The 23,265-nt window shown below is 41.2% G+C and overlaps 1 protein-coding gene across 3 annotated transcripts in view; it reads right to left on the bottom strand.

Moving 5' to 3' along the window:
• The window catches only part of trappc9 (trafficking protein particle complex subunit 9), a 241,521-nt gene that overhangs the window by 50,094 nt on the left and 168,162 nt on the right, over window positions 1-23,265 (bottom strand). For all 3 annotated transcript variants that reach the window (XM_085395522.1, XM_085395524.1, XM_085395523.1), the window contains one exon: window positions 15,218-15,308. In XM_085395522.1, the coding sequence (XP_085251648.1) occupies window positions 15,218-15,308 (91 nt within the window). The remainder of the gene's footprint in view (window positions 1-15,217; window positions 15,309-23,265) is intronic.

Raw genomic sequence — 23,265 nt, 5'->3', positions numbered from 1 at the left:
CACACACACTGCTTGCTCTGGAAGATACAGTTTGCATTCCAGGTCAGAGGGCAATGACAGGATAACAGTATGCTCAGCGGTTCTCAACAGGTGTTCGGTTACAGCCACGGCCGGTACGTGTCAGGGCCAGAAACCTGTCAGTGGTGTGAGCTGGATCAGTCCATTACATTCTAAAAAGTTTCAGTTACACGGATCCACAGCGCTGCTGTTCCTGTGGATCCCTGACCAACATCTAGATGATAGATGAACTGCTTCCTAGCAGCCTTATCCAAGGAAAGGAAAATCCATACTGTGTGAGAGCAGAAGGTATAAACTGGCAGCGGTGGGACTTGAGATCCTTTCAGCAATGGCAGACAAAGCAAACACAGAAGGAATGAGGTACTGGTATCAAATTAAATTAACACTTATTCACGCTCACGCCTCCAGCTAATTTAAAATAAACAAATATAATAAATAAATGTCTTAGAACTGTGTGAAGAAGACTAAGATACCCAGAGAGATCCCATCCAATCACAGGGAGAACATGCAAATGTCACACACAAAGATCCCAGCTGACTGATGGCTGAGGAGTGACAGTGCTAACCACTGCACTGCCCTCCGAATCATGAAAAATCATTAAAAACTTGACTTATTTTAATGCGCAGCTGCAGCAGAAAAATACAATGCCTGTCCACATCCCAGTTAGCTAAGCCTTATATAGTTCACATGATGAAGGTCAAATGATACAAACAGACAAATTTCTATACTTTCCATTATTCATTTAATTTTTGAAACAGATCTGAGGCATCCACAGACTGAAATCAGGAGGGAAAAAAAGCAAAGCGACTCCATTCATGTGAGAAAAGATCTGATTACATCTCTGTGGCATCAGAGCGTCAATGAGGAGGATCGATAGTGACAGATGATGCAGTAGAGCGACTTCTCTGACGGGCTATGTCGTCTACCACCGTCGCCAAAAAGAACGGCGGGCTGGGCACATGTCCAAGAATTATGTTGAAAGACAAAAATGCTTGTGCACTGGGCCCAGCTCGAACCCAGCAAACTCCGAGTCCGAGGCGGCCACATCACCAAGAAGCAGGCGAAACAGTTTCTCGATATATATCGAGACAGAATTTCATATCAGATTATTAATATATTCAATGCCTTTAAATAAGAAAAAGACATATTGTGAGATTGTTAGTATAGCTCAGTCAATGCAATTAATACCCTATATATAAACTGCTTATTATATGCAATCATCTCATAGTTTATTCCTCTCTAATTTTACTGACAAACACACACGTGCTCTATACATAACATTCAAAGCGACCATCAAACTAAAGTCTTTATTATCCAGGGTGCTCAATGTGCAAACATGGCTCATGCACGGAAGAGATGACTCGGTGCCACTGTGATTAAAATACTTCAGATGGTATTTATGATATAAATTATATAGATACCCGTAGTTTCTCTCTGCTGATTGTTGTCACTTTGATTTGCACCAAAACAAGTGAAAATGATGATTCCTAACTGGACAGACTTAGATGTAAATGACTTGTATGTTTTTCCTTACAGACACACAACTAAAGTAAAAATAATAATAAGAACAAAATCAACTATAATATTAATTAAATGATCCAACCTTTAAATCAAACAGTGACTGAATAGTTACGATTGATTTTAAACTGGATAAATTTACCTTTTAATATGAATCTAATTGTTTTTACGATCTTTCAAGGTGCAATCAAGACTTTTTTAAAGGTTATTTAATTGAAAAGTGTTGTACTCTTAAACACACACTGACTAGAGTGTAATTTTCAAATAAATTGATGTGTTTGCATAAACTAAAATAATCCATTTCAAATACATAAGAGCAAGTGCCGGTTTGTGGAAGCTGCCATGTTCCTCTTGAATACAAGATGGGCATCGTGGTTCCACCTAATCATGTTTTATGAGCCACATACATACACCTTATAAGCTACTCTTCATTTAAAGATCACAAATGGCTCTTTCAAACTATATATTACCATTTAATATCTGTACATGTCTATTTTTTCATTATCATATTCACCTAATGTCTTTTGCTTCCTCCATCACTGCTCTCTCTCCTCCTGATTTTCACCTCATCATCTTCTTCCTCCTCACCGTAAGACTCCACTCCTGAACTGAAGTCAGGGCTCTAACAAGTGAAAATGTGCATACACATGCGTATTTATTCCCAGTATTGCGACCCTCCCATCTCTGGACACCTAACAACAAACAAGCTAAACAAGCATTCATTCTGCCAGCTAATGTTAGGCTCAAATGTCCTAAAAAGAAAAGAAAATAGAGTAAGAGTCTCTAAAAATAGAGACTGTACATAGAGTGTATTTGCTGAGTATCCCAGTCCAATAATGACAGATTCGCTTTAAAGACTAACAGCAGCAAAAACACCAGTGCTTAGTAATAGAAAAGCCCAGGATATGGTCTGGGATGCGGGGCCTCCCTGCTACTGCAGATAAGGAGGTGGTCCGCTTGCCTCCACTCCAGAGAGAAGGGTTACATCTCCTGGGTTTAGGTGCGACTTGCCCCTCTGGGGGCGGGGGTACCTGGACCTGGGATATAGAGTATGTTTGGGGAGTGTGACTGTCTGTGCAGTGTCTATTTGTGTCTGTCTACACGTTGGGTGAGTGCCGAGTATTTGGTTGTGCATATGGGGTGGGAATGCACGTCTGTGTCCGCGTGCGCCTGTTCGTCTGTGTCTATATGTCAGGTTGGGTCTTAGACTCAACCTCTCTGGGTACATCTCAGGCCCTCTAAAGTACGGAGGCCTATCTCCCCTCGCCACACTCCCTGCCGGTGGCTGATGCCCTCAGACGTTGGTGTGTTGGTGGTTCTTGTCGACTGGGGCTGGGCGCTCATGTATGTACCGGCTCACTCCTGGTGGCTGATTGGCGGGGCCTGGGCCTGTGGCCCGGCTGGGCCCCTTCTGGGGGGTGGGATGCCCTCAAGCCTCTGGGCCTGATGCTCTGGCACAGCTGGCTGCCGGCAGAGCCCGCGGGCACACCACTGCAACCCCCTCTGGCCTCTGCTCCGTAGCTGCTGGGTGACCTCTCGTTTGGGGCTCTACTCAGCTCTTCCCAGGAGGGTGGCACGGTTCCTCCCCTTTGGTGGCCCTCCTCAGGTCCTCGGTACTCTGGGGCCTCTGGATGTCTGGGGCCTGGATCTCCTCCATACCTGCTTCATGCCCTGGGGGACGGGGCTATGGTTCCCCACACTCCCTAGCAGATCGTTACATGGAGAAACCTTTGGAATACAAGCATGCTGATCCACACAGGTGTACACAGACGCGGACTACACCTTTCTTGGCTGCTGCCTTAAAGCACATTGTGCGCTGTCTATCTTGCGTGCTGCACAACAGGTCTTTCTCCCTGTCCTATCCCCCAGTCATGTCTGTCCCGTTTGTAGCAACCGAAAATAAAATAAAATAAATACATAATTACAATAAAGGTCAATCAAATGGTCCAATATGGCAAGGCCACGATGATCCGCTTGGCATCTTTCTTGGCCTTAAGACAACAATTCTGATGGCTAAAGATCCAAATGGGACAACAAAAAAAAAGCCCAGGATATCCTCTGCAGCTCATCTCAGTATTGCTGTCATCAGACAGAAGACTCCTTTCCAAGTTTTACAGCCAACCAGGGGAAATAGACGAGGACACGTATTGACAGCTGAGGTAAACAGTGGACTGACAGCCTACACTCATTACAGATGAAAGGCTACTGTTTGTTTGCCCTGCAGTAGCCACAGTAGCTTGGATTACAATACGCACGTGAATTTGGTGTTAGGTGAGGCTGTGTGCAGACAGGAATAGGACCCAAGGTGCAGACTCCGGAGACAGTCGTGAACTCAAAAAGGCTTTAATTAGGTACTCAAAAATATAACATAACTAAAAAACTTAAAACAAACTTAAACTGGAGGAATAACAGAACACACAGCTAGGAAAACGGTAGATCGCGACACGGACACAGAGAAACACAGGGCTTAAATACACAGAGGGAGCAATAAAGGAATGGGTAACAGGAGGGAAACACAGCTGGGGCAAATCAGGCCTAACGAGACAAGGGGAAGCAAAACCAGACACATTAACATCAGACATGGACTTTCAAAGTAAAACAGGAAACACATAACACAGACTGAACAAAGACACAGACTCGCACGCACTGCAACAGAGGGAACAGAGACGTGGGACCAGGGCAGACACAGACACTGACTGGACATGGGGATATAGCCACTAAGGACACACAGAGACGCGAACTAGACAAGGGGATACAGCTGACAGGGGAGACAGAGCAGCTAGAGAAGACAGAGACATAAACTATAAGACAGAACTCAAAGAAACCAAAGACTAGAAAGTATAAATAATATAATAAACTCAAAACCCCTGGGTCAACGACCCAGGCATCCTAACATTTGGAGGGATACGAGTGTAGAGCTTTTACACATTGTACTTTTAAATTTAAAGTAGTTCTTAACTTCCATCCATCCTCTTATTCTCATGAAAATGATTTCAACTCTCCAGGCTTATCAGTGTGTCTATTTCAAGCTACACATTATTTTCGATACACCGAGCACCTTGGTTCAGCATCACAAGTGAGCAGAAAAAGGTCTGCAGTCAAGCACTGGCTACAAGATAAGCTGCTATCTAGTTTGTGAAAGAAACTGCCCGAAATCAAAGTTAACTAACTGTGTATTGACCCAAGTAAAAGTATGTCTCCATTAAAGACACACAATCAAATGTTTGTTAGTATTTCCTACAGTTAAAGGTTTATGGAGGAAAGTTTAGTAACTGTGCTACAACGTTCCTCCTTTTAGCAGAAATAAGTGTAGGAACATTGGTTGGACTTGGTTGCATTTAGAAATGTCAGGTAATCTGTCTTTGAGGAATGAAAAGACAGCCGTTGGGGATACTCTTGTTTCCTCTAAAGAAATCAATAAGGGAGGTGGTTTTATTTGATATAAGACTGGGAAAGAGAAATAGGTTTAGGCCAAAAATACATTTGGAAAACAGTGAGAACTAAGCTGATGCAAAAGAAACACTGGATAGTTACAATTATACAACACAAATAATGAGCTCAAATGGAGCACGTTTTTTCTGGACACTGTGACAAAACCTCCCCAAATTGATCTCCACAACTTCAATTCAAACCTTTACTTTAGCTGCATCTATATAATTTTACTAAACTTTTATTTCTCCTACTCTTTCCTCCCATCCCAGCAGCCTAAATGAATGGGCGAGTGTGTAGTGTGCTATCTGTGGCAAGCCGGGGGAGTTTTGATTTATTTCCACAGCTCACCCAAACTGACGCACTGACAGCCCGGATTGTTCTGTAGCCATGATAAATACCCCATAAACAGACGCTCCAAGCCCGTTAAATGTGCTAACTGTGGATCCATACAGGGCCGGGGAGAAAAAGGAAAGGCTAGATAGGGAATCGCAGAGTGGGCTGGTTTACGCTTTGCTCTCATTTCCACATTAAAGCTACCAGGGTGATAGGATAAGACTGGTGATTTCAGCCAAAGTAGAACAAATGATCCTTTCATGCCTCCTCCTAATGTGGTAAAAATGTATTAACAATGCTTTGTTACTCAGTGTTGTGTTATGGTAATCCTACATGACACAATGCGCAGAAATCATTATTCACGTTCATAATGGGTTAAATAATGAGCTGAAAAGCAACTGACTCTTCCTGTCAGATCCCCTTGCTCAGGCTAACCGGGAAGAAGAATCAGTTGAAGCCTTTCCTGTTAAGCTACCCCGTGATTTCCCCTCCACTGCAAATATGACTCTCTTTGTTTCCATCCACACATCCATCTTAGTCCATCTGAGTCAGGGCTGCCTCTGTAAATCACGCAGACTAGCCAGGAGACTTGCAAAAGAAGTGTGAATGGTCCCATATCTCTCTCTGGCTTCAATTGGAGATCTTTAGGATGGCTGACTGACAGAGCTAAAAAAGAAACAAGCAGATAAATCAGGCTCTGCCAACTCAGTCCTCCTCACAGCACCCATCAGTCAGCTAAATGGGCCACACCTGCAGCAAATTTAAGGCTACTTGCACTCCAGTAGATGGAGGCTGGTAAGGTGTGTGTTTGTGTTTATGTCCTAGCAGATATAGAAGAATACGAGTAGATTTTCCTGAAGGTTTACAGATTAAAATCTCATTTTTGAAAAGTTTTTCCAGTAAGCCATACCCATTCATTCATAGGCACATTAATACTGAGCTTTACTGTGTACCTTTAAGAACTCACACTCTGATGAATGCATCAGAGGCAGCTGGGGTTCAGTATTGCATCCTGCCAAAGGACACTTTAACATATGGACCAAGGAACCAGGTATCAAACCACCAATCTTTGGATCAGCAGATTCTACCTCCTGAGTCACAGGATAAGTAATGTTCACTAATAAGTGGCTGACGTCACACCGGCTACAACTTACTCGCCTTCCTTTTCTGCTGCTGCAGAAAAATCCAACAACTGAACAGCTCTAAACAACTACAAATACAAATTCCTCCAACAAGTCTTTATTCTCGATTATTTCATGTAATTATAACTTTTAATGATTTTCTAAACGCAAAACACATCAGGCTAAAGACAAACACAGTACATTCATTACACGCTTGTTTGTCCAAAAACAGTAATTGATGCTAATTTGTACGGCAGTTTAACTGATTAACTTATTCATCAAGTAAAAAATACTAAACTTTGAAGGGAGGAACACCCATGTGAGTATGTGATTAATTCCTCTGTTTCACATTGAATACTTTTTCCAGTCTTTTCAGTTGTGTGACTGTAATAAACCATTTGCTGAGTCAATTAAAATTAATTATTAGAATTAAAATCGAAGCACTAAGCTTTTATTCCATGTATTCTTTTTGCATGCTCAAAACATAGTGTGTGTGTGTGTGTGTGTGTGTGTGTTAGCCAGAATGCAACAGGCTGATTATGATTTGTGAAGCCGTCTAGCGCTGCTGCCCTTCATTCAACTTTGGATTCTAGCAATTTTAAGTAAAATGTAACAGAATAAAAACAACCAGAGACAAACACGACTTCATGCTAGTAAGTACTAATGCAGTCAAGATTTGATGTAGTTTAATATAGAGCAAAAAATGCTTTATACATTTCTGACAGCAGTAAGTAAAGCAAGTAAGCATATTGCTAACTTGTAAACACTAAACAGCCTGTGATAGTGGAAAAAAAGGTGGAAGTATCCCTGAATCAGTTAATCAAGTAACTGTATGAGTATTAGATGCAGAACAGGGCATGTTCATGTAAGACTGAGTCATTGAACCTTTACATACTGTTGATATTCCATGCCTTCACAGTATGGAAGCTGAGATAGTGACCCTGATCAGTACAAGCGGAAGAGAATGGATGGCTGGATTTATTTTAGATTATTCAGTTATGTTGTGGGTGTCTGTGCTTGTAGGTGAAAAGGTAACGTGCTTGTTTTTATATAGCAATGTCACAATCATACAGCACTTTATTCCACACACCTCAAACACTTAAACTACCTCACATTAATGGCTTATTTAGAATTACCCATTAATATAACAGGTGGACTGTGGGAGGATGCCAAAATAGCTGGAGGAAGCCCAGGGGAAAGCTCGGGGAGAATGTGGAAAATCCACACAGAGTGGTTGCAGCCAGTGCGGTAACAGTGCTAACCACTACGGCACCGTGCCACCACATTTCAAAATTTGTGCCTATGTCAAGAGACAACTTCTCAAGGTACTCTGTCGTAGGACTTTTTGTGCACCAAATATGATCGCATCTGTGCCGTTTTACTGTTACCACTTTCTTTATTTGACCTGCACTGGTAGATCGAAAATCCATTCAAGGAGATACAAAAATATAACATTTTGATATATTTAGTTTTGGGCTTGTGTATTGCTTAACTGGTGATTCTACCAGTTAATATGTGTGAATATGAGTTGAATGGTTGTCTGTCTTTGTGTGTTAGCCCTGCGTAGCTATGGTAACTGGGAGCTCCAGCCCCCCTGTGACCCTGAATTGGATAAGTGGAAGAGGATGGATAGATGCTGCATAGTGGGCCACTTTGGGGAAAGTCTTCAGTTAAATAATGTAAAGTCGTATTATTATTAAAATATTTATCATTTACACGAAATTTCTGTTTTCTTGCGTATTAGGTTACAAACAAGGAAAACGTTTGCCTTTCAAGCAAACACATTTAAAAGATTTAACTAGAATAGCTTTCCAATGAGTGACAGTTCAAAATAATCCTTATTTTTCTTATACTTCATCTTAGTGCAGCCCCTCAGTTCATTCATTGTCAGAAACAGGCTCTTTTATCTCTCCTCACTTTACCTCCAAACCAACTTTCTCCTAATTCACTGCCCCCCAGGAATTGAAAGTTTAAAAAGCAGGTAGTGTGGTTGTCTGTGGTCACAGCTGGAGCTGTGTGCCTGAGATAACCATATAGGGAGATCTGCTGTCAATGGCATCATCCACAGCCAGACTGGAAAAAAAATTAGAGCAGTCTGAAATTTGAGCTTCTGGTTCATACAGATGACTTATGATTAACTCGCTTTTTGAAACTTTAGCCGCGTTTATTATAAGCATTTACATAGTAATATATATTACATAAACATAAAAGAAGGGCAGATGTTTAACTAGATCTAAACCTAATCATGGTGCACAAGTTTGCACACGAGGTTCAGTTATATCTGAAATAAAAACAGAGATGTGCCCAACACCCAGTAGATGTGTTTGCATTTCTAGGAACTTGTCACAGACTGAAGAAGGCTTTCTGCCATCTCCCACCGGCCCCATAACTGCTGTGCTGAAAACCGCAGAGGAGCCTGAAATTGATGTGCTCACAGATGCGACATATTAGCAGCTACAGGTGCAGTCAGAGCACTTCTCTTTCATTTTAGCCATGCATGCATTTGCCTCTTTCCTCTCTCTCAGGTCAACTCCTCTAATCATCGTCACTGCAACAGGACTTCAGCGTTAGGTGAGTCTGGGCTGTTTGGCAGCATCATTTGTCAAACCTGCAGCACTTACGGCAGATGAGCTTCTGACAATTGCTTAAAGCCACATTATTCCATGAGGCATCCCCCCCCCACCCCACACCCCCGTGTGTGTTGAAAAGCCACCGCCTGTGACTGCTCCAAATGTCTTTCTGTGGATGCGGAGGGTACTGGGGGGAGAAAAAAGGAGTGTGAGTCGTTTCAGAAGTGCTGTCTTATTAAATTATTTCTTCGCCTTTTACAGCGTGGCCTCCACCATTCGCTTTCCATCCCTCTGCTAGACTAAACATTTGTCTTTCCATTCATGGCTGCATTTGTATTCCACTGAAATGGTTTCCTGGTGGCGTAGTGAGGTGGGGGGAGGAACGGGTACAAAGTCCACGCTCAGGCTCCGAGTTTTCCACGTCGCTGCACGGTAACAACGCTCAACACACCGAATGCTGAAAATCATCAACTGTCTATAACTACATAATTCAACTTCAAAATTTTGGAGTCAGATTTTTATCCAGGAATAGGATAACAGTAAATAGCTTTTGCAACTGACTTGACACATGTGTGTATAACATGTGCTCTCATTTACAAAGTACAGAGATGATTGCTTATAGATCAATTAAACTATCAGTCCCATCCTACACATGTCAGGGTCCTTCTTGTCTGATATAAACCTGCTGCCCCCTCTGTGTACAGTATCATCATCCACCCAGCTGGTGTCACAGCCTCACACAGCTCCGTCTTGATAAGATACCTTTATTAGTCCCACAAGGGGAAATTTCATGTTAAGGCTGCCGACCTATTGCACGCAATGGCGGCGCCATCTTACCCTCCGACCATACATGCATTACACCAAAACATCACATGGGGAAGACAGGTCAGAGAGGTATAGCAATGGAAACTGCACAACATGAGGAAAGATGAGGAGAAAAAAATAACTCCCCCCAGACTGAGCTCCAACAGGGAGATCAGTTTGAGAACAGTCTGCACATGACTAATAAAGGTATCTTATCTTGATTGGCCAGGTCAATGTTTATTTAACAACACTCCATTAAGCTGACTCCCATCACAAGTTGCACCACTTTACCTTTAATCAAACTGACAGCTGAGATGCTATAATCAATGAGGCTTTACAGAATGGCCGGCTGTGTAACTATGAAGGGCCTGTGTGGCGGGTTGGTTTCGTGTTAAAGTCACTACGGGCGTGTTAAACTGTTCAAATGCTTCTACTTTCAGTAAATATGAACATTTGTATTCATCCATCCGTGAATTTTCTTCTGCTTTTCCAGTTTAGGGTCACACGTGGTCCGGACCCTCTCTGAACACGTTTATGTTCGGGAAAATTCTTCATGTTTAAAATGCAGCACAGCACGAATTCACATACTGTTTTCATATGCAAGTGTGACTTTGTTCATTTAAACGAAAACGCCACAGTATTTTTTTTAACTACTATGAAAGAATTTTGATAAGCTTTTGGTCAGCAATGAGACAAAATCATTCTCTGAAGTCATCCATGTTGAAAATCTGGGCATGTTCACGTAAACTTCTTGTCCGTTTTGGCAGCACCAAATTCAATTCCCTGCTTTCTCAGCTCAGCTATGTCCTGTCTATTACACACAGTATTAGAAAGGAGATTTTAAAAAGTGGGGTGTGATTTGTGCTGAGTAAAATCTTTCCTCTGAAAAATGTGATCTAACAGCCTCCCGTCAAACGTCCTCCCTCCAATTCTAAGGATGACAAGTACTCCTTATGGGTTTTGGGAGTGCAATAAAATTTTGTCACAGATAATTAAACCAGTCAGCCAGCAGCCTTGTGAAAAACAATAGCTGAGAATCTCCAAGACTGCCCTGCTGACATTTAGACTGTTTGTGAAGCCGTCTCACAATTTCAACAGTGCTTCCAAATCCACGGTCAACATATATAGTTTAGACTTGCTTTTCAGGATCTGTAACAGACTGGCGGACTGCTGGAGCTGAAAATTACAGGACTATGAAGAGCAGCGAATGTCAGAGGACTTTTTTTTAATTAGGGCTCAAACTCAGGCAAAGAGAAACGTATCAATCCAGACTCGTATAGCGCCAAGTGCAGCTATTCTAGGAATAAGCTATGATATAATCTGTCATAAAGGTTTTTCCTCATCTGTAACAACATGGCCTTAAATTATATTGTAAATACGTCTGGTATACTGAAGTCACAGCACTATATTCATACTTCTCTTAAACAAATAAAAACCCAACAGCAGCAGGTCAGGAATTATAGCTTCTGTGAAATCAAACGTGTGGAGATGATGTAAAAGTTGTCGACTCTTTCCACGTACTATATTTTAGGGCAGACAGAACAGTATAAACGAGCGCAGCTCTCTAATCAAGTGTTCATTGCATAATGTCTTTTCACTTGATGTTTTGTTGTCAGCAAAGGTTTACCACAGAAACACAAAAGTAATCCGCTTTAATTTCTCGCCCACTCAGTGAATTAGAGCCATTTTTCTGAACCTCGGCAAAATGAAATTCAGCACTAACAAAACGATGTTTTACTAATTAAAAAAAAAGACTTTCATATTTGTGATAACGCAGTGAATTTGATCATATATGATCTTATTGCAAGTCTGCCGATGGGACTGTGGGGCTGATTCTGCCCTGAGGTAGAATCATTTACTAATGGCCTCTGTTTGCTCTCCAATCAATAATAGTAATGAGACTATTAACAAACACAAAGCCATAAAACTGATTCTGGCACTTTCCAAGTTCTCTTGAACCTGTGTGATTAAATATTCATAGGGTTTCTATAGAAGCAAATCATAGAGGATCAAGTTTCTCATGCCACATAATTGGTTAAGCACAGGCAGAGATGCCCGTTTCTCCAGCTTAAGGCCAAGAACGTGTAACTAAAAAGCATTTACAAAGTTTTTAATATATTGTGTTTCACTACAAACAGCTATGATGACATACAGTTATAGTGACACATGACAAATTTCTGAGAAAAAAAGAAAAAAAGTATGAATAAGTAGTTGAAAACATTAAATTATCAATACAAATTTGTAAATTATTAATAGAAAGTAAGACTAGCAGCTGTTAGGTAATGCATAAGCAGCTAGAATCATGAATAAAAAAGTTGGATGTGTTTGAAGTGTTGATTGAAAATGAAAATGATAGACTGTGGACTCCACTGTTAGAAGTAGAACAATCAACAGCATTAAATGAGTAGGTATGCTAACTAAACTGTGGATGAGTGGTTTTAATGATATACTACACCAGCTGTAACAGATGGTTACAGTAAGGTGAATAGAGTTCATATCCAGTTTGAACGTGACGACTTTCCACAGGCCTGAGAGCACTGTGGGCATCTGACCCCGTCCTGCAACAGCAGCAGGAACAACAAACAAGTCCTTTATTGAATAAGCATCTATTTTTTTATTATCAGTGCAATATAAGGTTTTAAGATTACAGTTTAGTTTTGCAAATGATTGAACATTTGTCATTACACATCAGAAAATAAGATGAATTATTGTAGAAGAACATCATTATGGAAAAATTTTGGATAACGCGGTACTAGTTACACTAAGATAAAGCATGCACTGTGAAACAGACAGTTTGCTACGACAAAAACTTTTTATTGAACTAAGTATTGCAAAAGTAAAACAACTGAATTTAATTTGCCTCCGGTTCATCAGACCTGCAGCCTCCCTGTCATCCAGCGCTCACATTGCTCTCCCCAGGCCTAAGGCTCTGCTCCGGATGTCACTCTTTATTTATTTACTCTGGACTCTCTGCTCGGTTCAGCTACACTTCCTCTGCTACTCTTGCGCAGCCAGCAACCCACCCGGCTCTCCACGCGTCCAGCCACACACTCTGCCCCGGCTCAACATCCCATCTGCATCGCCCTGCAGTAATTATTCATCTTTTATCGAAGCAGATCTTGGCCAAGGGAAAAAGATATTTTCCCAAAACTATGATGCTGTATAAAATGTAAAAGGCAGAATGATTTTCAAATCTCATAAACCCTTATTTTTCCACAATAGAAATCACACTAAATCTAAACTGAGACATGTTACTATTTCTATTTTTGTTTTTTTAAAACATAGGTTTAATATCAGCTCATTTTCAATTTGATAGCAGTAAGACGTCTCAAAGACAGAGACAGACATTTTGCAAATACTTGAGTAAATTGGTAACAGATCAATGATGACTGGATATAAAAAGAACCTGAGTTCAAAAGTAAATATCGACAGAGGTTCACCAATCTGCAAAAACACCAATGTCTAAACATTCCAGAATATAAAAAAGTGAATACTTTAAATCTTCTCTTCATCTAAAATCATCAAAAGACTCCAGGAGTCTGGAGAAATCTCTGTGCACAAAGGCCAAGGCCTAAAAAAATCTGTGCTGGATCTCTACGACATTTCAAACAGCACTGCGCTGAAAGCAGGAATGATCCTGTCACAGAATTTACAGCATGGGCTCGGGAACATTTCCACTCATGCCTGTGAACACAGTTTGCTATGTCATCCACAAATGAAGGTTAAAGCAAAGATGAAGCCTGCCATCTTGAGCGAGGCCAAGTGGAAATCCTAGAATCTGATATGAATGACACAAACTGTTTTACTGTAGAGTGTGATACGAATGAGGGGGGGGGGGGGGGGGGGGGACACTGTTCCACATGACTGGAAAATGCCATAAAACAGACCTGGGGTGGCACTGGGAAGTAAATGACTCCTTTGGCACACTTAAGCACTTTGAGATGTTTATCATTGACAGCTAACACTCTTTAAATTTGCTAAAATTGCATGCTGATGGTTCAGAGACATATGCTGAGATGTAACGTGTATTCTTTATGCACTCATCAAGACTATTAAGGAGCAGAAAATAATTTGATTTCCAAACAGCACAAATCTCATGCAGCCATTTCACATCAGCGCTGTAATAATCTATGCATGCCATTTCTAACAGACAGTGAAATTATATCTGCAGCAGCTTCTGCATCAATCTTAGAAAACATAAGAGTGTGTCACACAAACCAAAAGAGAGAAAGAAAAAAAGAGTAAAATTATTAGACTGAAATTCTGGAATGATTCTATATTAACAGCATTAACATAATACGTTACTTAAGCGTTGAGCTTCATTTAGGCTCTTTGGTCATCTATCACGTCAGGAACGAGTTACCTTTGTATAGTGACAACACAGCAAGGCAAACAAAACAGTTCTCCATAGACGCTGTGGGAATTAAACACAAGTGTAATCAGAATGTTTGAAATTAAAGATGCATTCACCTACAGCTATTTTACTAGTGTGAGGCTTGGAGAGCAAAGACATTTCAAGCATCCAACTGGACTAATGATTTTAGACATTGGGGAAATCGTTGAACTATACCCATAATTGAGCCTGTGATAGCCTTGGCAACCCTGATAAAGGCATCCTAATGGGCTGAGGCAAATTATCTGGCTCACAACAAGCAATCCTCGCAAAAGCCCGGGTCTGAGCTGCATAACTACTTTTGCAGAAATGGAGACATGAGGGATTAACAGTTATGTCTGCAATAAGAATGCACACATGAAACAGAACATCAGCTTTTCTCTGGAAAGTATTTGAAGAAAGTGCATGTCAAATGCCAAAACATCCAGCGAATGTTGCTCCTGATTCCTCCATTTCTGTCTCAACAGATTCTTACATTTCCATGCTTGATCTGCTGTGTCGCTTCATTTCGCAGATTGCTTTCTCTTTGCAAAAGGAGGACAGCCCCAGCTGACTAATCAAAATGCTGGCAGGGCCCGAAGAGAGGCCAGGAATCTCAGAAAACAAACACCGGCAGTAAATCAAAAGTGATTTTAGAGGATGATCACAGATGGTGAGACTGAAAAGTGCTCCTACAAATTCTGTGAGTCCCCGGTGATTCACACATTTCCCAAGCTGCTGTCTACACTTCTCCAAAATAGCTTGTGGCCCATTATAAATGCAAATAAAAAACATGACTTGAGACCAGTTCTGGAGGTTTAAGCACTAACTGACAAGTGTGAGATGGTCGTGGAACCACCAAAATAACCGTAACTGGAAGACAAACATGCTCAAAGACGTAAAATAAAATCCACGTAGAGCTTTAGTCATAATGTTGCACATTTCCAGTAGCTCGAGTTCACAAACATTCAACTGTGGGTGTGGCGTGTGAGCACAACCATTAATCTCGCAGGAAGACAAATGCAAGCATGCACACAAAAGAGACTCACCCCACTGCAAAGGAGCAAGCTGCAGGTGCTCCAGGACCAGCTGATTGAGGACTCCCTCAACGCTGGCTTCTCCACAGCGACGCAGAGATGGGTGGACGTGGTTAAGGACAGCAGCATGGAAAAGCTTTGGAGAGTTTCAGGAATTAATCAACACGGGAGTCACTGCTCTATATTTACACATGGAAAAACCTGGTATTAAATAAAAATACATCACACTCTAAATATAACAACAATAACTAACAGACAGCTATTCTGAGGCAGGAACGAAGCCGGAGAAACGTCAAAGATACTCTAATGTAATTAAATTAAAGGAATGAACAGGCCCTTGAACTTCTGTGCTTGTCAGTGTATGCTTGTATGTCTTCAGACGTGGAATGTTGCAGGATTTCGCACAAACAAATGGATATCACTTCCCGTTTCCACTCAGTGCCTGCTGTATACCATATGTCAAAGAGCACATGTGAAAATCAGCTAATGCTTGTGTAATAAGACTGACTCCCTTTTGGCAGCACATCTAACTCAATGTTAAAGGCTATTTAGATAAGACAAACTGAGTATCATGTGCCTGTAAATAATTATATAAAAGTTTAAGTATAAACCAGGAAATTGAAAAAAAAAAAGGCAATAAAAGTGCTTGATAAAATCAAAATAGCAGGCTCCCTGTTAGGTTTAGAGAATGGCTCCAACTAAGTCTTGTGGTGGTACATGTGCATACTGAATACTTTAACAACAATACTAGAACCCATATAAACCATCCATGTCCATGACCCATAAAATATGCACTTTTTCAATAGTTTCTGACACGTTTAAAGTTTCATGAGTTTTCAAGAATGATTCATTTGTATAAAGAACATTAAAAGAAGCAGGGTTTCGTACGAGGCAAGTGCATGGACACTTAGGAAAATAATCATCTATAACATCATTAATTGAATTTTATCATTGGAGTTTTGATTAGATGGCGAAAAAGCTATAAACACAAGACAATTCTGATAGATTACAGCAAGTCACAACCATTTAAATTAAGCTTTATATCTTCCGCACAAAAGTGGAAACAAACATTAGCCTGTGGTTACACGTATGAGGAGTGTTTGCAGAGTGTCTGCTCTCACGTCTCTCTGTAGCCACTTTTATTGATAACAATAGAAAAAAGTGTGAAGCTGGTAGTCTGATTAGCAATGATGGCTGACTTATGTAAGGAATAACATGTCAGCTTTCGGAAAATACCAACCTGGGCTGAACCATGATTTTAATTTGTTTATATCTTGCTTCTTGCTAACATTCCAAAATTGTGGGTGTAACAAAATGAGATGCTCTAGAGGTCAGGTGTCGAAGTCCAGGCCTCGAGGGTCGGTGTCCTGCAGGTTGTGTCCTTGATCCAACACAGCTCATTTAAATGGCTAAATTACCCCCTCAACATGTCTTGAAGTTCTCCTGAGGCCTGGTAATGATTTAGTCATTTGATTCAGGTGTGTTGACCCAGGGTGAGATATAAAACCTAAAGGGGACACCGGCCCTCGAGGCCTGGAGTTTGACACCCCAGAAATTGAATGCTGGATATTTGTAATGTCTGCAGCTTGGGTCTTGGGTTTTCTAAGGAGATTTGGTTTTCTGAAATAGGTCTGAAGCACCGATAACACATTTGCGTGAAAATTAAGAATGATTAATTTATTTGTGTTAGGTGACACAAAGAGGGGAAAAACATTAATGAAAACAAACACTGAGTCCTAGATATGAACACGAGAAAGGTTGATGGGGTCTAAAGTACTTTTTTAATTCAAATAAATTCAGTTTTAATTATCTAGTGCGAAATCACAAAAGATCCTACAATAACGGGACGAAAACCTCAGAATCAGATTGCCCCCCTATGAGGAAACACGTGGCGACAGTGGGGAGGAAAAACTCCCTTCTAACAGGAAGAAACCTCTAGCAGAACCAGGTTCATGGCGGGGCAGCCACGACGGGACATAAGACACGTAGAAAAGTTCATTGTGCACGTAAGAAATACAGTGTTTTAAATCTTTTCTCTATGCCAACACTCAACACTGAGTGCCTCTCTGTGACAGTTTTTCTGTCTACATACAATATTTCCACAGTAGTACTCTGACAGGCCATTTGCCTGCTCCCTATACTAACACTAAGTTCAGAGCACGAGGCCACACGCTTTCATTTCTCTCGTCCTTTCTTATTTTTCCTTATATGAATTTTTATTTTTCTCCCATTCAGATTCTTTCCGCCAGCTTCTAGTTATCTTTAATGTCGAATAAACTGCAAAGTCAATCATGGGGAAATGAGCAATTTAGTGGACGTTTTAACACAAACCCACAACCCTCTGAGGCTTTCAACAATGACGAATCCCCTTTTAAAATGCTCTTAATGGTAATTATTAGGGGTGCAACGATACACAAAATTCACGGTTCGGTTCGGTTCGATACTTTGGTGTCACGGTTCGATATTTTTTCGATACAAAAAATGTTCATGCATTTTTAATTTGTCATTTATTAAAATTATAAATATATATTTTAACTCAAAAGTACAGTTTTTAAATTTAACCCTAACCCTTGTGCGTGTTTTTTATTTTGACAGCGAATGCGCACCTGCGGACCACTTATGTGCAGCCCTGGTTATTTAGCTCATCATATTGCAGCCACAGAAATTCTTTTGTCCATGAAACCATAAAGCTGCACTTTCTTTTTGCCTCATAGTCTGATTTGTCATAACTTCTCCGTTTTGTGGTAAGCTTTTCTTTGGCTGTCACTTCTTCACCCTGACCTGTCTTATTTGGCTCAGCAGAACTGAAATGCTTTTACACATAGGGCTGCTCGATTATGGCAAAAATGATAATCACGATTATTTTCACTGAAATTGAGATCACGATTATTTGACGATATTTATTTAACCCTTTAAGACCTACTATAGAACCAAGTCCACCAGAGCTTATATTATTTTTTTACATGCTGTAGTGCCATTTGTGGGAGCATTTCAAGTTGCTATACATCAATACAACTGTTATAGCCCATATTTTAATAATATGTATGCATTAAGTCCATAGTAATTACATAAATTGCAAAAAAGTGCAATAAACTACAAAAAAAATTGAAAATCGCTTTTGTTTTGTTTACATATATTTCTACTTGGAGAAATTTAAGAGGCTTATCCCTCAAAACTTTAAATACAATAAAGTTGCAAAAAATAGTTTACAACAACAGGAAATTTATTTTGAGTGTCTTCATAGTTTTATTTTGGAGATACAGCAATTTTTATATACTGCAGGAAAAACAAAAAACAATCCTATGATGCAAATTTGCAAAGAAAACAGCAGGTGCATCATTTCACTGTGGGAAGTGTTACGAACAGCTGATGGATCGGCAAAGCGTGTTTCTGGAATATTATGTTTTTGTTCCTGCAAGCGCTTTTTATGCAATTTTTGCAAAGCTATATGTGGAAGGAAACCGTGACCGAGGACAAGCTGATGGCATCAGATGTAAGTACAACTCCTCCGGTTTCATATGCAAAACAAATTATTGCGCTAGCTTACACGGTTCAGGTTCTACAGGGATTTAAAAATAGTTACGCAAAACGGAGCGTGCTGCTCTGACCGGCTTTAAAGGGTTAACAATGACTTTAAAAAAAATAATATAAAATAGTGTGCAACACCACTGAAGTTTTTTTTTTTTTTAAAACTCTCTTTTCAACCAACGGCAGTCACTCTCCAAATAACTTCTGCTTAGCTTTCCGAGCTTCCCTCGGGTCCTCTTAATCAGCGGTCTCCAACCTTTTTTGCGCCACGGACCAGTTTATGCCCGACAATATTTTCACGGACCGGCCTTTAAGGTGTCGCGGATAAATTAGGGAGGGGCTAATAATCGGCTCAGTCATTTTTAATGATCGTTGAAAGCCCAGATCGTAATCGTGATTAAAATTCGATTAATTGAGCAGCCCTATTTACACATGCACTCACATAAGCTCAGCGATTCTCTGCGCGATCAACCTCTCACATGTTTAAGCTTGCTGCGTCATGTTTGCATAGTAAGCTAACGATTAATAAGACGATGTCAGAGGAATTGGTGCACAAATTATCATCACTCACAGATCAGTGCTGTCGCTCTCTATACACAGTTTGCACGATTGCAAAGTGAAAGCAAAAAAACAAGCGCAAATTCAAACGCGATTTCAATATGTCACATATTGACAGTGGCTCACCGATGCCAATGACATAATTACCCAGCTACATTTCTGAAAGAATGCAAAAGCATTGACATATATTTTTCCTACAATAGCCCGACGGGCAGGGCAGAGATAGATTTTGGTAGCCCGACTGAAAAAATCGCTAGCTCCGGGACGTCGGGCTAGCGATATTGCAAGCCCTGTATCTGATTGAGGAATAACTCATCTTTGGAAAAGAGAGTTTATTACAGAGAAATGGCTCTTTCCAAAATAAAAGCTATACTATCCGCTTCTTCTGGGCTATATTCTCAGCAGCATAAGGAGAATCATGTGCTAACAGCTGTCTAAATGACTCGGCTAAAGTTAGTAGCATGCTTGCTTTTTTTTGTCTGCTTCCACTTGTCTTTGCACTAGGATGATGTTGGCGTAAATGTGCAGTCATATTCGTTGTGTTCCCACTAGTGCTTTCAGGTTAATCTCGTTGAAATGACCTTAACGCCACAACACGGCAAATCTCCGTTAACGAGCTACCACCGATAGCTCCGTGCATGGGGCTAGACGGCCAACACGTTAACGAGCTAACTGCGCTAACACACTAGCTCCCACCCATGTAATTGAGCATTGCGTGGCACATCCAACATACTGTTTTACTTTAGTCCATGACTCGCTTACCTTCAGGGTCATACCTCACATGAAAACCAAAATAATTCCAAACGCCAGATCTGAATGAGGGTGGGGGAGGTGCCCTGCCCTCTTCCTTCTGACGATGCTGTCTGTGTTGAGCGCTCAGTGGATCTGCGCTGGACAGTGCAGCCTAGGCGGAGTAGTCGAACGCAGATTCACTGAGCGCTCAACACAGACAGCATTGTCAGAAGGAAAATTGATAAAATAAATTACAAATGTTGTATTGTTCGATACATATGCGTACCGAACCGAAAGCACTGTATCGAACAGTTCAATATCGATACGAATATCGTTGCACCCCTAGTAATTATAGGCCAATACTGTAGTCCTTTTGTGTACCTTTTGTTCCCACAAGTGTGTAACAGGTTTACTACTGTAGAGAGGAAAGTCTGATTAAAATGCAGGAAAATGATCTTACTTCAGTTTAGATCCTATATACTGAAGAAACCCAAGCAGCAGCTGAGTGGATCTGTTAGTCATTTGGATTACAGTATAAACCTATGTAGATCAGCGGTTTGCTCATTGACCAAAACTGCTTAAACTTCCCCACTATATTATTAAAGAGCCAACACAGCTGCTTCTGTAGATACACTAAATATGTGGATGGATGCACGCGGCTGATATTACACAAACATCCTCGAATAACTACCAAAGCAGTCAAAAAACAGACATTATTTGCTGGTAACAGCACTGAAGACAGATCCATCATGTTATGTTTATGTTTTGTATTCATCTAGAAGTCAAAGGTGAACGGGGAGCATGTTTTTATAACGATCACAGGGAAGGCTATCAATGTATGAATACTGCATCAAAACAAATACGTTTATCAGAGGGCAATTACCCAGATAATATGTGATGACAAGGACGCCGCTGATCATTTACACAGCTGACATTTGGAATAATGGGTGAGACGAGCAGCGCCTAGAGCACCAAACCTGTGTCTATTAACCTTTGAGAGAAAGTGCAGAATGCATGAAGAGGGTAAGAGAAAGAGAGAGTGAAGGCATCTATGGACAAAGCATACTGTGTGGAAAGGTGCGGCTACCTTTCTGTTGAATTGTCTGAGTCACGATGAATCACGTCACATCATCTGTATTCCAGAGAATAACGGTAAAGTGTCAGTGTTGCAGCTTTGATCACTCAAAGCCATGTAGAATTTCTATTTCAAGGCTTTGCTGGAATTGTTGGGTAACACGAGCTGCTAGCAGATATGGTCTGTTTTCAGGTGTACAACAGGGATGATACAGTAGTATAATGATCCGTATCCTGAGCCATGCTTGACTTTTTTTGGAAATTCTCAGTGGACCCTCATATAAGCTTTGAAATACATATATTATATAATATGGGCATGATTAATGCACAAAGAGTAGTCTCTGTAACAGCACTCTATTGTAAAGAGAGCGTAAACTTTCGCTACACTCATCCAACTTGCAGGAAGGATGTCATGTTCTGAATACAGATTTCAAGTGGATACTGGGTGAAGTGAACAGAATAAGTGAATATGTGTATGTAGGAATCCACATACACAAGGATCTCATCTGGACAACCAACTGCTCCAAGTTGGTCAAGAAGGCTCACCAGTGCCTCTTCTTCCTGAGGAAGAACCACCTGTCCTCAGACATCCTGGTGAACTTCTACCGCTGGACCATCGAGAGCATCCTGACCAACTGTATAACAGTCTGGTACGGGAGCTGCTCTGCCTCGGACCGGAAGGCGTTGCAGAGGGTCGTGAAAACTGCCCAGCGCATCGCCGGAGCACCACCGACATCTTTTCTGACTGTTTGTTCACTAACTTTTCTATTTGACTACGGTCAGTGTCACTACTGGTTGCATGAGGTGATACTTGGACATTATAGAGGTTGCACAGGTGCACAGTCCAACTCCTCAGGGATGGAACACCAATATGCGTCATTACCAGAAGGTTTGCTGTGTCTTGCAGCACAGTTTGAAGAGACTAAAGGAGATCAAGGAGACAGGCAGTTAGTCTAGGAGAACTGGAGAGGATTGTGGAAGGTCCTTAACCCATTGGGACGACCGGCATCTGCTCCTTTGTGCCAAGAGTAACTGCCAGAACCCTACAAAATGACTTCCAGGAGACCACTGGTGTGAATGTCTCAGACCAAACTCACTGCCCGGCACTGTGGAGCCTGATTGGCATTTGTGCTGTGCTTTTCACAGCTAAGAGCAGCTTCACCCTGAGCACATGTGATGGATTTGAAAGGGTCTGGAGAAGCTGTGGAGAACGTTATACAGCCTGTAACATCGTTCAGCAAGACTGCTTTGGTGGTAGGTCAGTGGTGGTCTGGGGAAGCATATCCATGGAGGGACACAGACACCACCACAGGCAGCAGCCCGACTGCCATGAAATCCTTGAACCAACTGTCAGACCATATGCTAATGCAGTGGGTCCTGGGTTGGTCCTGGTGATCATCAATGCTGGCCTCATGTGCAAGAGTCTGCAGGCACTTCTAGGTGGATGAAGGAATTAATACCATGCCATCTCGGGCATTTTCTTTGGTCCATCCAATGCTGTCAGGTTGTGTCTCAGACTATCCAGGAGCTCAGTGATGCCCTGGTCTATAGCTGGGAGGATATCCCCAGGGACACCTGTCATCTCATTTGGAGCACTCAGGGTATCTCTGAATCAAACCCTCTGGAGATAATTTTCATTTCCATTAATGCTGTGGCATCCTTTCATTCCTAAAACATGACCCAGTCCATATCAGCACAGATTTTTAGAATTTTTTCCCCCCGCCGTAGAGATCTGTGTTCCTTGAATTCTTCTGAGCAGCGTATTTCAGAACTCGTATCCGGAGTGGCTTCCAAATTCACCTTTGATATTTTATATTCAGTATATTTGTGGGCACTAAACATCACATTCAACAGGCCATTTCAGAGAAAACTGGCGCTTGTGCGAATGATTAATATGCGTGTCAGCTGTCTATACTTATTGTCAACAGCCATTCACGGTTTGGTACTTTTCTATTTATTACCCAGATTAATTTGGATAGTTCTAAACAATTTAACATTTCTATTATGCAGTTGAAATAAAAAGGATTCCAGAGTGTTGCTTAGAAAATTGGTTCATCCTACTTTGAGCTGAAAGAGTGACTTTTCAGCTGTTAATTTGTGAATCTGTATTGTTCTGCTTTTAAGTAGCTTCTTATTGGATAAGCCCAGACAGTCCGGGAGACCTTCAG

This window comes from Rhamphochromis longiceps, linkage group LG22 (genome assembly GCF_057381845.1).
Source record: "Rhamphochromis longiceps isolate RC_006_pf linkage group LG22, R_longiceps_female_GT1.1, whole genome shotgun sequence".
NCBI classification, from domain to species: Eukaryota; Metazoa; Chordata; class Actinopteri; order Cichliformes; family Cichlidae; genus Rhamphochromis; species Rhamphochromis longiceps.
The sequence above is the reverse complement of the archived record's forward strand: the minus strand, read 5'-3'. Positions and strand labels throughout refer to the sequence as shown.